The 13,946-nt window shown below is 47.1% G+C and overlaps 3 protein-coding genes across 3 annotated transcripts; all 3 read right to left on the bottom strand.

Annotated features, from left to right (window-relative positions):
- Positions 1-241: 241 nt before the first annotated feature.
- On the bottom strand, positions 242-1,324 carry LOC125507531 (uncharacterized). Its single transcript, XM_048672084.2, has 3 exons — positions 976-1,324; positions 744-864; positions 242-555 (listed from the first exon to the last, which is right to left on the bottom strand). The coding sequence occupies exons 1-3, from the start codon at positions 1,270-1,272 to the stop codon at positions 323-325; spliced, it is 651 nt and encodes a 216-aa protein (XP_048528041.1). The 5' UTR covers positions 1,273-1,324; the 3' UTR covers positions 242-322.
- Positions 1,325-7,208: 5,884 nt separating this feature from the next.
- LOC125511202 (uncharacterized) lies at positions 7,209-8,805 on the bottom strand. Its single transcript, XM_048676521.2, has 3 exons — positions 8,168-8,805; positions 7,957-8,065; positions 7,209-7,716 (listed from the first exon to the last, which is right to left on the bottom strand). The coding sequence occupies exons 1-3, from the start codon at positions 8,465-8,467 to the stop codon at positions 7,574-7,576; spliced, it is 552 nt and encodes a 183-aa protein (XP_048532478.1). The 5' UTR covers positions 8,468-8,805; the 3' UTR covers positions 7,209-7,573.
- A 123-nt stretch (positions 8,806-8,928) lies between these two features.
- On the bottom strand, positions 8,929-12,046 carry LOC125511204 (uncharacterized). The gene is made up of 4 exons (XM_048676525.2): positions 11,590-12,046; positions 10,736-10,849; positions 9,745-10,253; positions 8,929-9,437 (listed from the first exon to the last, which is right to left on the bottom strand). The coding sequence occupies exons 1-4, from the start codon at positions 11,905-11,907 to the stop codon at positions 9,212-9,214; spliced, it is 1,167 nt and encodes a 388-aa protein (XP_048532482.2). The 5' UTR covers positions 11,908-12,046; the 3' UTR covers positions 8,929-9,211.
- Between the last annotated feature and the right edge of the window lie 1,900 nt (positions 12,047-13,946).

Here is a 13,946-nt window from a genome sequence, read left to right as displayed (position 1 = left end):
GGAACTGTTCTTGGAGTTCAAACATAGTATTTGCTTATGCCCCACTTCATAGTATGGTTGTTCTATACTCAATGTGAATCTTGGATTCACTAAAAACCTTGAAAGTACATACTAAGAACTTGATGAGGACAACAACTAGATACATTTTGTGGGGGCCACCAATGATGTGCCACTTATAGCCAAACATGATAGTAGATAGTAAGATTATATGCTATACATGAAATAAGCTCAATAAGTATCATGTTTATGTCAGGTATAGTATATAGAAGATAAGAGTGGCGATAAGACCAATTATCATTAGAGAATACATAAACACTGACGATCAACTCTTTCTGATACAAGAGTTGATTGTCATACAACACTTTTTGATGAAAATGCGCACTTCTAATGATAAGAACTTGATGAGGACAATCAAGTCTTCTTGATGCACGAAGATAAGCATGGCGGTTATTAGAAAACACGAAAATACTGCTTCCCACACGCTTTCAGGTTTGCACTCTAAATCCAGGCCATCTTCCGAGTTCAGATATGTTTCCATCTCTTTAATGACAGCCGCTGCAAAATGAGAACCGAAGTGGTGTCAATGAAATGAACATTTTCGATCAATTACACTTCTTATATCTGAGTAAGTACGGAAAAACAAAGACATCTGATCAGTGGTTGATCATTGATCAGACGTCCATTTTACTGACTGGCACGAAATATAGTTCGACATTAGAGCAAAAGAGAAGAGATTTCAGTACCGAACCAATCAAACTCCTCTTGTGCATCATGGCCGCCGCCCGAATACTTGGGCCGGCTCTCCAAGTTCATCAGCGTGTTGTAGGCGTGCTTGATCTTCAGAAACTTCTCCTGAGCATTCGCCTACATTGAACCAGGAGCTTGTCAGCAAAATCTCCATCAGGAAACAGTACTGAAGCTAGTTCCATCGCTGAATCCTGCTGCTTGGATGGGAAGAGGAGGGGAGCACCGCACCTCCTTGTTGACGTCCGGGTGGTACTTGAGCGCAAGGCGCCGGTACGCGCGCTTGATCTCGGCAGGCGACGCCAACGGCGCCACGCCCAGCACCTCGTACAGGGACTCCCTCCTCCGCCTGCCTCCGCTGGCGCCCGCGCGGACCCGCACGCTCGCCCGCCGCGCCAACCGACCGGAGCTGGAGCCGGACCGGTGGAGAGTGAGAGGAGGCGCCGGGCCCGGAGCAGACGCGAGGCGGCGTGAGAGAGGGAGGACATGCTGGGCGGCGACGGCGGAGACCTGCACCGACAGCGCCATTGCAATGGGGTTGCGAGGCTCGCGGCGAGCGCGTCCTCCGCCGTTCAGATCGACCGGCACTGAGGATCCAACGGCCGCTGTTATAAGCTGATGATTAGCAACCTCTCGATGTGTCAGCACCTTCCTTACTACTTTTACGCAAACTGTAATTTTAGCCGCCGAAGTATAGATCCTGTTTATTTAAGGACACAAAATACAAGATCCTGTTTTAAATAGAGAAAAGCATATTTACCATGCACGGGATATCCCATGCATGGTGCCAGGGCCGGCCCTGAGGGGGGGGGGGGGGGGGGGGGGGGGCGCCCCGGGCCCCCAAGATGCAGGGCCCACTCTCAGGTTTGCAAGTAGCCCATGGCTTCGGCTGAAAAAAAATCAATTTTTTCTAGGAAAGAAAACGAATCTGGATCGTAGCATGGCTTCAGTCCTTTTGCGTGTACGTATACAACTTGATATGGCAACCATGCATGCACGCACGCAGGCGAAGGATGAATTTCCCCTCGCGCCGAGCGCCCTTGTCATCTCCTGATCATCGCCTGATCTAGCGCCCTCACCTCGCCTTGTCACCGCACAGCAGCAGGCAGGAGCAAAGGACAAGAGCGAACAAGGTCTGCTTACATTGGATCAGATCGTCAGAATCTCAGTTGATTTTTAAATCCATGATCTACAGCTCAAAGGTAACCCCTCTGGTAGTCCCTAGTCCCTGGTTCCCGAATTTGCTTTTTGTTAATTGAAGTCGATGCCGAGAATTGCTTTTTGATAATCCAATCATTGGATAAGGTTAGTGTGCTGAAAACTGCACTATCCGTGCTTAATCTCGAGATGACACAAAAATCAACTTTCTAATGGTCGTTGATTGTATTTCAATCGAAACCAGTTTGCTCAGTTTGGATTCATGGTTGCCGAGGTATCACCAGAACGGTGTTGTTTTACAAGTATTTTCAAAGTTTAGCGGATACTGTTTTCGTGACTTTTAGCATATTTCTATTTCACAAGAACTAGTCAATATCCAGGTATGATCAGTTTTTGATTACAACATGAAATACGGACATAGCTTCATGTTAAATATCCTGATTTGCTTCTTTTTATCATTTCATAAAATGGATCACCGATCTGTAGCCTAGAAATTTGTATATGACGTGCTTTGGAGTTCAAATTAGAGGGAGAATCTAAGCTATGCTTTCATATTTACCTAATGATAATTAATGGGCTAGCTGCAGGAGATATTTACACATATGTATTAGGATGTTCAAGAGCCGAGGTCAAATTATACACTAGTATTTTATGTTTATATTAAAGGGCCCCGTGTTTTACTTTCACCCCGGGCCCCTGAAATGTCAGGAACGGCCCTGCATGGTTCAGCCCTTGATCTAGTTGGAGATTTGGTTATATGCATATGCGTGCCCACTTCCTCCATCAATGCTGGCAGCTTTTCCTGTAGCTACCTTTGTGCGGTCTATGCCATGTTCTACCCACCCATGTTTTTTCCATCTTATTTTCAAGTTTGAATGCATTTTATCTTTTGAACTGAGAGTCTAGTTCATAAATGTTTTGAATATTTGTGTAAAACTTTATGTGACAAAGTGATGCACTCTAGAACATGAAAAACCCTACTATAACTTCATAAGAATACATGTTAAATTCAAACTCGTAATATTATTTTTTAAACAAATTTACCAAGTGCTACCAAGATCCCTGACATTGGGACGCAATAAATTCTTATGTAACATTTCGATACATTATGCTAGACAAATGTCTATAATTTTGTGTGGTTTCATTAAGTCTCATCATGTTTTAAGATTCAAAAATCATTTTTCTGGAAATACATTCAACAATGGTCTCATTAAATAGCTCTTGTCGCCAAGAACCCAAATATGCAAAGATATCAAAATTCACACTTTTGACCCAAAAGATATATGAAAATGAAAATCAAATGAAAAAGAATGGAGAAGTTGAGTGAAAAGAGAGAAGTGGAATGAGATGTACTGTGTATAGTACACAACAACAGTGTGTGTCGGAAAGATGCATGCACGGAATATCCCGTGCATGGTAGAAAATCCGTCCTCATTTTAAATATGCAAGACTAGCGTGTGAATTATCGTCATGAACATTTTCTCTCTTTTTCCAAGAATTTTTTTGATCTATTCATCATTGAATAAGTACTCGGCTTATTTGAGATACTTCCTTTTCTCCTCTTATCATGCAACTTCGCATCAATGTTGTATGCGCGACCGTGATTGTGTCCTTATAAACACAGAGACGCACATTTTATTCCTATAAGCATCTTCGAGAGACTGAACCGACATATCATTTTAAAATTGACGAAGTCACCACGGATGTCTTGTAGTCAACAGGAACGTCTTCTTTCACTGAAAGTGCATCGCCGGAAAATTTGAAATAAATACAGAAAAATATGAACACCATTACTCTCTGGTGGGCTGGTGATATCATTGTCCTTCTAACCATCCAACCACATGTTTGTTTCTAGTCCCGCTGGTTAGTGGCTCATGTTTCTTGTCGCCCGTCTCTCGCAATGGGTTTGCATTGTGCGTGGGGTAGCCCCCAACTCTCATATGTCTCTTCTCGCTTCTGTCGAGATTTCTTCATCTTCGTCGTTCCACACTGCATGCCACACGTTGTGCACGCCAGGTGCTTCTTACATCCCGTGCCCGGTTCCTCCAGCTTCCATGGTGGTTTTGCCGCTCGTTGGCGCTCTGTTTGCTTCGTCCGCCAACGTGTCGTTTGCTTCTCCGACTGACTAAAGTTCGGACTTGGTTTCGCTTTTGCCTATTCCTGATCTGACGTCCTTGCTCGTCGTTCCTTTTCGTATTTCCAGCTACTCGGGGATCTACTATGTTCTTTGGTTGTGCCTGTTCTTCACGCTTGTTCTTGCCGCAAACTAAGATTCGGGTCTGTTTTTTGTCTTGCCTATGCCCGGTCTGCTATAACTGCTCACCGTCCCCTTGATGGTTTGCAAGTGCACAAAGTACAGTTCTAGCTTTTTCGAAGTAAGAGTATGGATCCCACAGAGAGCACAAGAAATGGTATTTGACTCTCGTTGAGGTTTACGGGTATGTGACCACAAGTTAATTACAATCCAAGGCAAAGAGGAAATGAACCAGCTAGTTCTCACAATGACATTGTCAAATGATCTCTGCATGTAAAAGTTGGAAAAGAAGACGAACCAGCTAAGGCCGGGTAAGTTGAAGCCAGACTAGTTCAATCATTTTATATGGGAGGAGCTTGTCCGGATTTCGTCCTCAAGAAATTTGGGAAAAGCATGGCCAAAACTCCAAACAAGCTCGGGGGCTACTGACGGTGTACTGAACCGAGGGTGGCTTGTCGATGGGCCGGCCTTAGGTCCCAACAAGACAAGGTGTGGCCAGAGCCCCTCGTCCCACAAGAAGCCCTCAATCCGGAAGTGTCTTCATCTTGGCATGCAAGTCAAGAAGCCCTCGTACCGATCAGGGCTCCAGGCCAGTTAGCAAACCAAGTAACCCTAGGACTCGCCCCCCTTTATAAGGTGATACCTTAGGATAGTTCAGGGCATTGACATCAAGTCACAGTCTCGATAGCAACATCTCCATAGATATTGTAACCCCCTCACACGAGGCGTTCCCCCCATCAATCAAAAACTAAAGCAGGAGTAGGGTGTTACCTCCAAGATGAGGGTCCAAACCTAGGTTAAACCCCCCATGTGTGATCCCTTCTGGTACTTCCGGTCATGCGCACCACCCTATCAAGATTGCTGGCGGTTTTCCGTACAGTCAGCCTCATCTTGTCATTAGATGTTATCTTGATGTTGACCCTGTTCTTGCGTGAATATTCTTTGACAACCTTCCTAAGTAGCTCAACACTCTAGAACACTTGCCCAGATGGAATAGGACATAGAATATCATCATCCCTAAATGCTTTGAATTTCATCTTAACTCCATCTTCATCAGACTTTGGCCTGTGTAGCTCATCATCTTTTGAATCCTCTGCATGTTCTTCATTCCTTTTCTCTTCTTCATCAAAGAAATCGTTGACATACAAATCATCATCTCCTTTTGAGATGGCATAGTCATTGTCTGCAATTTCTGCATTGTAGTTAATGCCACTGTCATCATCTGATGATTCTGTTGCGTCTCCACTGTCATTCACATCTCCAGTCTCATCACCATACTTAGCACTGTTAGCAACATCCATATCAGCCACTCTCTTGCCTTTCTTCTTCAGTAATGTAGCTGCACACATGAACTTTGCTTCCTCTACTATAGGCCTAGCCACTTTTATAGGTTTGGACTATGCTCCCACAGCTCCAAGCTTAAGAGAGCTAACGATAGGAGGTAATTTTATAATTGGAAATCTCACAACATTATCAAGATCCCTAATGGTTTCATCATGGACCAGGTATATATCCATGAAGTGATGCCTAAAGGTCACAAAGGCCCTCATATTGCCATAAGGATCATTTATTTCTTTAAGTCCATTAGTTTTTACTTGTAGACCAGGCATACGGTAATACATTTTCATCCTTCCCACCTCATAACCTGTCTCCTCTATTAGATCATCCACAACCGATGGTCACCAAGTCATCTTGTCTATGTGAACATACCAAAGTCTCTAGCCACCATACTTCTTATGTCTACCATTCTCCATGTAAATTCTCCCTGCCATGTCTGAACAGACAGATATGGGTTATCTTCATATGTGCATATATACAACATCCCAACGTAAATGTATTGCATTAATGCAACATCCAGAGTACATAATTAAACATCATAAACAAAAAGCCCCAAATTTACACCCTCCCCTAACCGACCAGTCCAAACCCTATCGCAACATCAAGATTTTGTCATGCTAAATCAAAGTGAATATATTATAGCAATGCAATACTAAAGAACGACAACATCACATGATTTGGACCTCAATGTCCCTATATTTAAATCCTACCAAAACCCCACTCCAAACCCTAGCACGGAACCCCGATTTTGACATGGTACATGCTCAAAATCGATTGACTATGGCAATGCGACACCAAACATGGATGACGCCACATGATTTCGAGCAGAAAAGGGTGGATCATTGGGCACTTACCATTGGGTGGTGGTTCATTCTCCGGGTGACAAACAACAGGGGCCATCGGTTACTAGCGTCTCCTTCAACCCACCTGCCTCTGACGAACAGGCATTGCCCGAGCCTTCCTCCAGACAAAACATCTCGTCGCCAATCAAGCCGCCGGTGGTTGATCAAGTCCACCACTTACTCCCCCCTAACCCCTTATCTTCCCGCCTCAACCGCGATCGAAATGAGAGAGGGAGAGGCTAGGAAGATTGACGAAAAATTGTACACTAAGGTACAGGGAGCTTTTATGACCCCCACCCCCCCCCCCCCAACACACACACACACACACTTTTGTCACATTGTCGGTCAAGTGGTCAAACTGTATGCCACGTAAGGCGTAATACGAAGCCAAACCGTACGCGGTGACCGTCTCTGTTCACTGATGTAACGTTCATGACCATTATCAAGGTATTCATAAGTCCGGTGACCGATGTCAAGTTTGGGGATGAGTCCAGCGACCGTAGGTGAATTTCACTCCCAACTAGGGTAATGGAGGTCCACTTTCAGTCTCCGCTTTTTGATGATTGGTGACAAAGCCATTGAGTATAGCATGAGATAATTACAAAAACAATGCATCAAGAAGAGATGATTGACATACAAATTGAGCTCCCCCTATTTGTGTTTTTTTTTAAGATTTGCTTTAGAAATGCAAATGCACACATCCTTAGAAGTGTGAGAACATCCAAGTATATAACAAACATATCTAAGTGCATTATGTGAGAAGGTAGATAAGCATGGGAGGCGGATTTGTGGTCTATGTGGACATCTACACCTTATATGGAAAAAAATAGTAATTCAACAAAAAATTAAAAAAATCCTGAAAATATTTTTGAAATAAACTTCACCTTTTATTGTACCCGTGAGAAAAAAAATCCACAAAAAGAAAATATCCCTTTGACTTCTTTTCAAAAAAGACAAATTTTTGGCTAAAATAGTGTGAATAGTGACCTATAATAGCAAATTAATTTTGACTTTTTTGCTGTGAAGTCAACTTTTATTTTTTTCGTGAAAATTTATATACTAGTGCAAAGGTAAGTCAAGTTTTTTGTCAAAATAGTTCTTACCTATTTTGAGTTTTTATTAAAATATTAAAAAAAACCCATATAGGGTGCATATACAACCAGGAACACAAGTGTATTCTCACATCCTTAAAAGTGTGAGAACATCCAAGTATATATAACAAACATATCTAAGTGCATTATGTGAGAACGTAGATAAGCATGGATATAATTAGAGAGTACGCAAACACTTGTTCCCACAGGCCTTCAGGTTTCCAGTCTAAATCCAGGTCATCATCCGAGTCCTGATATTGATATGCTTCCATGCTTTTAATGATAGCCGCTACAAAATGAGAACCGGAGCGGTGTCAGCGAAATGAACACTTTTCGATCAATCACGCTTGTTTACGTCTGAATAAGTATCTTATTTACTTGCAGATTCAAAGAAAGAAGACTGCAATGGAACCTTAAATCTACAAGTACAGTAGTTTCTTGGCAGAAAACTTCAATGAGATGCCCATCTCAGTGAGTATAACAAAACATGGTTTGTTGGAGCAGAAGAGAAGAGAGGAGATGTCAGTACCGAGCCAATCGAACTCCTCTTCTGCATCGGCGTACTTGGACCGGCCCTCCGAGCTCATCAGCGTGTTGTAGGCGTGCTTGATCCTCAGGAACTTGGCCTGAGCATTCGCCTGCATTGAACCAGGAGGTTGGTCAGCAAAATCTCCATTGGGGTAGCAGTACTGAAGCTAGTTCCATCGCTGAATCCTGCTGCTTGGATGGGAGCACCGCACCTCCTTGTTGACGTCCGGGTGGTACTTGAGCGCGAGGCGCCGGTACGCGCGCTTGATCTCCGCGGGCGACGCCGACGGCGCCACGCCCAGCACCTCGTACGGGGACTCCCTCCTCCGCTCGCCTCCGCCGCCGGCGCCCGCGCGGACCCGCACGCTCGCCCGCCGCGTCCACCGGGGGTAGACGGAGCCGGAGCGGAGGAGGGGCAGGAGAGGAGGCGCCGTACTTGGAGCAGACGTGAGCCGGCGCGAGGGAGGGTGGAGGAGACGCGGGGCGACGGCGGCCTGCGCCGACAGCGCCATTTCCAATGGGGTTGCGGGGCTCGCTTCGGGCGCGTCCTCCGCCGTTGAGATCGACCGGCGCAGAGGATCCAACGGCCGCGCTACATTGGTGATCGTTGTGCCAAAAGACTACGACAAACTAGCTGCAACACACCGCGGTTCAGACTATGAACGTCTTCCAAATTCATCATTGGACAACTACTCGACTTATTTGAGATACAACAAAATCCTATTTTAAATATGCAGGACTCTCATGTGACTTATCATCATGAACATCAAGATAACAATAATACTTGTAATAATTATGGGTGATTTATCTTGTAATAATTCTGGGTGATTTAGCATCATAATATCTCTGGATTTTTTTTCCAGCAACCTTGAGAGGGAAAACCATCTCTTCAGGGAGTTGGATTACGATTGCTATCTCGATTTGATTAAAAAAAACGGTGAGAATCTTGTACTGGAAACTTCATTTCACTCAGTTGAGCAAAAGGATTATCTTTTGGCTGAACTTTCGATAAGGAGTCAATTTTGTCAAAAAAACACCCACAAACACAATGACCCATCTCAACAACTTGCGCAAAACGGTCAAGGATCGTGCTAGGCTACCAGTTAGTACCACTAGTCTAGCAAACCAAAGAGCAGCAGCTGAATCCATCTGTACATCATACCAAACACATCAGCAGAAACGAGAGCGATGCCATCTTTCACCGGTCTGAAATCCCAGTCCCTTGGTCAAGCACACCAGCAAAAAGAACTGAATGGTCACAGGTAAGCTGGTGCAGCTGCGACGCCATGCACCGATGGCACAGCCTGTGTGGTCGCTGGGGCGGGCGGCCAGTTGTCATCATCGATCGCCGGCGCTGCTCCTTCAGCACTGCGCTGTGGGGTTCCTCCGGCTGCACCCTCGCTGCCTGGAGCGTACCCATGGTGCCTGACGAGCTGCAGGTTCGTCGCGGCTGCTTCATGTGGTGGTGCACCATAGGCAGCTCTGAAACACAACAACGTACGAGGCAAAAGTACAAACCCATCAATTATTTGTGCATGTAGCCACAAGGAAAAACACATGAATAAATGGGCAGTTCCAACACGCAAAGTATGTATCTATATCCACATTGTCCCTGCAAGTAGTTTCTTTTTGGAACTATCTAGACTAGCTGAACAATGCGGTTTCGAGACATCAACGGGCCGACATTTGACGGATGTATACAGATTGTTTTGTAAAATGATTTCTTCGCATGTAGCAGATATTAGGAAAGAGGAAAGTACTAGGACCAATCGGTGGCTACCATACATACCTCCCAGAAGTAGTTTCCTGGTAATGAGATTTCACAGCATCATATCGATATGGATCATTCCGATTAGCAGCATAGTAGGGATCAGAGGAATAGGCAGGGTCTGTAACATGTTCTGGCACAGGGTGTTGGGCTTGCGCATAGTGATATTGCAAAGGAGGCGCTTGGGCGTAGTGGTAGGTGGCAGGAGGTGGACCATATGCTTGATAACCTGCTTGATACGGATACGCAGTTGGGGTCGCATAGTAAGCAGGTGTTGTGTATTGAGCAGTCACAGGAAGGTGAGAATCTGGGCGTGGGTAAGGTTGATTTGGCACCAGATGAGCAGCTGGAGTAGGAGCAAAAGTGCTTGGGTGATGCACATAAGAAGTTGGCTGTGTTGGGTATGAAGCTGAAGGAGGCAGAAAAGCAGCAGATTGAGCGGGATGCCTGTTGTCAACATAATGCAGGGGTGGTGCCTCTGGCACTGGCAGTGAAGTAACTGGACGGAACAATGCTCTCAGTTTCTCAACCTACAACAGAATTACCAAAAACATTGAAAATTCAGTGCAGGTAAATGCATGATATAGTTCACAGCTAAGGACTGATAAAATTAAGACAGAACAGAAAGATGGGAGGATAAACGCATTGCAAAGATAAGTTCAGTTCTTCAAAGTTAAACCATAGTGAATACAGATTACATAATAATCCCTATCAATCTCGACTTGCTTCTACATGTGTTTACACTTTACACCGTAACAGCAAGTACTGAAGTAAGGGTGGAAACTACTGTTCAAAGTTCAAACTAGGCACAGCAAGATGTGAATTGACTAATTTGATACTTTGCTGTATGCAAAAGACCATACATAAGCGAAAATGAGTGTTCATCTGGCAGACTGCCTGAAGTTAGAACCTCTTTGTACAGGAGTTACAAGTATACAAGAAAGATTCAGCACAGTTCGTTTCACCTCTCCTCAAGTGTACAAAACATAAATAAACACTGGTTCCCACTTACTTGCGTAAAGGTAAGTTCAGGCCAAAATTTCCCACGGGAATAATTCTCTCTTATGGCATTTCTTATGCTACTCTCTGGGATAGGCATGAAATCACCATCAATCACAAATTTGACCTGCACATAGCAGAAGAACACTAAACACTCAGTTTATGAACAATAATAATAATGTATAGCTAACCTATGAAGTTGATTGCTGGATGTCACTGGAAACTAAAGAGCATAATATGAGCCAAGATGAATCAAATTTCAGAAAATTAAAATAGTCACGACTCCTTTGGGAGATAACGGACTTACAAAATACGTATCATTAATAGCACTGGAAATGAGTTTTCACCATGCGTAAAAGAAAGTGCGGCAAAGTTCATTGCCAAAGCCAGTAGTAAATTACAAAATTAGTTTACGACTGATTAAGAGGGACCGACAGTGGGCGACCCAAAATGCTTGTATGGCTGGAGAATGAAACATTACTGTTCTAACTTGTAACTAATGTATTTCAGGTTCTCCCTGTATGCTACAAGCATCAGTCCTTGAGTTGACTCCCAACTTTTCATCAATCATCGCATCGTAAACTTGTGATAGTGGCTTAATTACTTGGTGAAAAGTGAAAACTCTTCTCTTTCTTTAATATCCTGTCTAAAAAAGGGGGACCTGGTGATTTGCCACTGAAATGTGGCACCAGGACCCACATTTCAGTGACACATGGAGCCGTAAATCCTCAAGCTCCATTCTTTCTTTAGGGTGGAAAGATTCATACGCGCACAATGAACCATGATTCCCAGCATACTCCACCCACTAATACCAAACTCCAGACCTTATGAGCACGAATCGCCAGGGGACGGGGACGGGGGCGGTACCTGGGCAGGGTAGCGGCCCTGGAAGGCGGCGGGCTCGAGGGCGAGGCCGCCGTCGGAGTCGGCGCGGTAGGGCCCGTAGAGGTGCTTGGCGTGGAAGTCGTATAGGAAGAGCGCGGCGCCGCGCCTGATCCGGGAGACGGCGTCCAGCCTCCCCCGCGGCAGGCCCAGCACCCTGTACCTGAAGCACTCGGGCCTGGTCTCGCCGCTGCACATGAAGATGTACCCCGCCGGCAGCGGCGAGGCGCCTTCAGGGGGGTCCGCCGCCGGCTGAGGCCCCGGGCTCTTGCGCGGCGGAGGGGGGGAGGCGTCCGTCGCCATGGACGCGGAGCAGGGGAGAGCGGCCTAGGGCTTCGCTCCTGTGCCGATTTTTTCTTTGGTGGAGTTCGTCCGGGGAGAGGAATGGACTGGAGCGGAGTGGGATTGGTGAGCGCAGGTGACGGCGAACCAAGTCAAAGTGCTTGACTAGGTTGACGCGTGTCACTCGAGACTCGAGAGGCAGTATTCAGAGTTTCAAAGGATAACTTGGAGGTGTTTCATCCACGAGTGCAAGATAACTTGCTGGAACTCGGCCCCAAGAACTCTTGGCCCCGCCTCGCTCCCCCGCGGGCGACCCGGGCGCCCCAAACCTAGCCGCCATAACCTACCCCCACCCGCTCCCTCTCCCCCTGCCGCCACCGGCGGGTGGTGCCGGTGGCGGCGGGATCTCCTTCGCCCTTGGCTGGAGCGGGGGCCGCGGGAGGCCTCTTCTTCGCTCAAGACGGCGGATCCCGGAGGCCGGCGTGTCGGATGGCGCTGCTGGCGGTGGTGGCGTGGGGCAGCGCAACCGCTGGCCGGTGGAGGCGCGTCGTCGTGGCGGAGCGCGCGTGCCGGTGGCGGCGCGGCGTTTCTCTCGTGGCGGGACTCGTCTTGGCCAGATCTGCGGCTGCTGGTGGAGGAGGATGGCGGCGGATGCGCAACATGGAGTCTGGCAGGGCAGCGGGCTTGGACAGAGCTGGCAGCAGTGTGGTGGTGTGCTTGGGCGGTGGCGGCGTCATCTGGAGGCAGCGGAGCAAACCCACGGCCAGGCTGGTGGTGGCGGCGCTGCGATGGCTCGGCCAAGATGGAGTCTTGGCGAGCAGCGAGTGGCCGGCCTCCTCTGCGCGGTGTGGTGAGTGGCGGGGCTCTCTCGGTGGCGCGGCTTGGTTCTTCGCGGAGGAGCGGGTCCGTCGCAAGGCCAGCCTTTGGAGTGGGCGTAGGCAGTTGCGGACGGTCATGGACCCTGCCGGAGGTGGGGGTGGCTGCAGTCTCTTGTTCAGGCTGGGAGTTGGTGCGGTGGCCGGGTTCTTCTTGGTCATGCAGCCGGTCGACGGTCCTCAGCTTTGCGGCTACTTCGACTTAGAGTTGCGGTGGCGGCGGTGCGAGGCAAATTGGACGGCGTAGCCCATTTCCAGGAGGCGTGGTGATGTGCGTTTGCGCGGATGAAAATCCTGCTTGGCTTATGCCGGGCCGGCGGCGATGGCACCTGTGGGTGTCATTTCCTTCTTGAAGGCGCCGCCGAGGTGTGTGCGCCATGCCCCTCGCTCACTTGGAGTTGGTGGCTGTCTCCGGGCGAAAGCCTCGATTCGATGTTGGATCGGCACATTGGCGGCGTCCTCGACGTCGTATCTCTGTTGGGAGCTTTGTGTGTGGAGACATGGTCGGGTCCTTATTGCTCTCCTCCGGTGTTCGCCGCTGTCCTCTGTTGATTCTTTGCGGCGCTATGTACGCTCATCGCTGGTGTCTTCAAGAAGGTGCTTCTCTTAGATTGGAGCAAGTCCCGCTTTCCAGTTGCCACTTCCTCTTAGGCGCTCAGAGTGGATGGTGCGTCGACAAGCGATGTTCTATGGAAAGTGGTGGTCTTCGGAGGTATCCGGCGTCGGTCGAGACGCGGTGTGTGTGTCAGCTGAGGATAGGCTCTTCTGTGTTGTAGCTTGCTTTGCGGTGTTGTCCGCTTGTAATCTTGGTCGTGAGTGGTGTGGTGTGTGCTACGCTCGTTGTTCGCAACGAGTGGTAGCTTCTTGTAATTTCATTTCTGCCTTCTATAAAGCTATGGTACGCCTAGGCGTACTCTCGAAAAAAAACTTGCTGGAACTCATTGGTAGCTACTCCCTCCCTCTGATCTTTTTTTAGTCTATATATAAGTTTTGTCTTTCTTTCAAAGGGTGAAGTTCCTAGTTGGTAATGATGTCACTACTAGATTTTAGAGGATACATGGCTAGAAGAGACGTCTTTGACTTTGCAATATTCCTCCTTATATAATATTGCGTAACATAAGGAGGATTATATTGCCGCAGTATTAAACTCAATACCGCTTGGTATCCAATTTAAGAGATCCCTAG

This window comes from Triticum urartu, chromosome 5A, assembly GCF_056163025.1.
Source record: "Triticum urartu cultivar PI428250 chromosome 5A, HENAU_Tu73, whole genome shotgun sequence".
NCBI lineage: Eukaryota > Viridiplantae > Streptophyta > Magnoliopsida > Poales > Poaceae > Triticum > Triticum urartu.
Note: the sequence above shows the minus strand (reverse complement) of the source record. Positions and strands in the feature narration are given on the sequence as shown.

Bases quoted from the DNA above. Each gene is read 5' to 3' on its own strand.
- LOC125507531 (XM_048672084.2), bottom strand. From the start codon at position 1,272: ATGGCGCTGTCGGTGCAGGTCTCCGCCGTCGCCGCCCAGCATGTCCTC. The intron at 865-975 runs GTGCGGTGCTCC...GGTTCAATGTAG, and splicing joins ACCCGGACGTCAACAAGGAG to GCGAATGCTCAGGAGAAGTT. The intron at 556-743 runs GTACTGAAATCT...CTCATTTTGCAG, and splicing joins AGAGGAGTTTGATTGGTTCG to CGGCTGTCATTAAAGAGATG.
- LOC125511202 (XM_048676521.2), bottom strand. From the start codon at position 8,467: ATGGCGCTGTCGGCGCAGGCCGCCGTCGCCCCGCGTCTCCTCCACCCT. The intron at 8,066-8,167 runs GTGCGGTGCTCC...GGTTCAATGCAG, and splicing joins ACCCGGACGTCAACAAGGAG to GCGAATGCTCAGGCCAAGTT. The intron at 7,717-7,956 runs GTACTGACATCT...CTCATTTTGTAG, and splicing joins AGAGGAGTTCGATTGGCTCG to CGGCTATCATTAAAAGCATG.
- LOC125511204 (XM_048676525.2), bottom strand. From the start codon at position 11,907: ATGGCGACGGACGCCTCCCCCCCTCCGCCGCGCAAGAGCCCGGGGCCT. The intron at 10,850-11,589 runs GTACCGCCCCCG...TGCTATGTGCAG, and splicing joins AGGGCCGCTACCCTGCCCAG to GTCAAATTTGTGATTGATGG. The intron at 10,254-10,735 runs GTAAGTGGGAAC...ATTCTGTTGTAG, and splicing joins CTGAACTTACCTTTACGCAA to GTTGAGAAACTGAGAGCATT.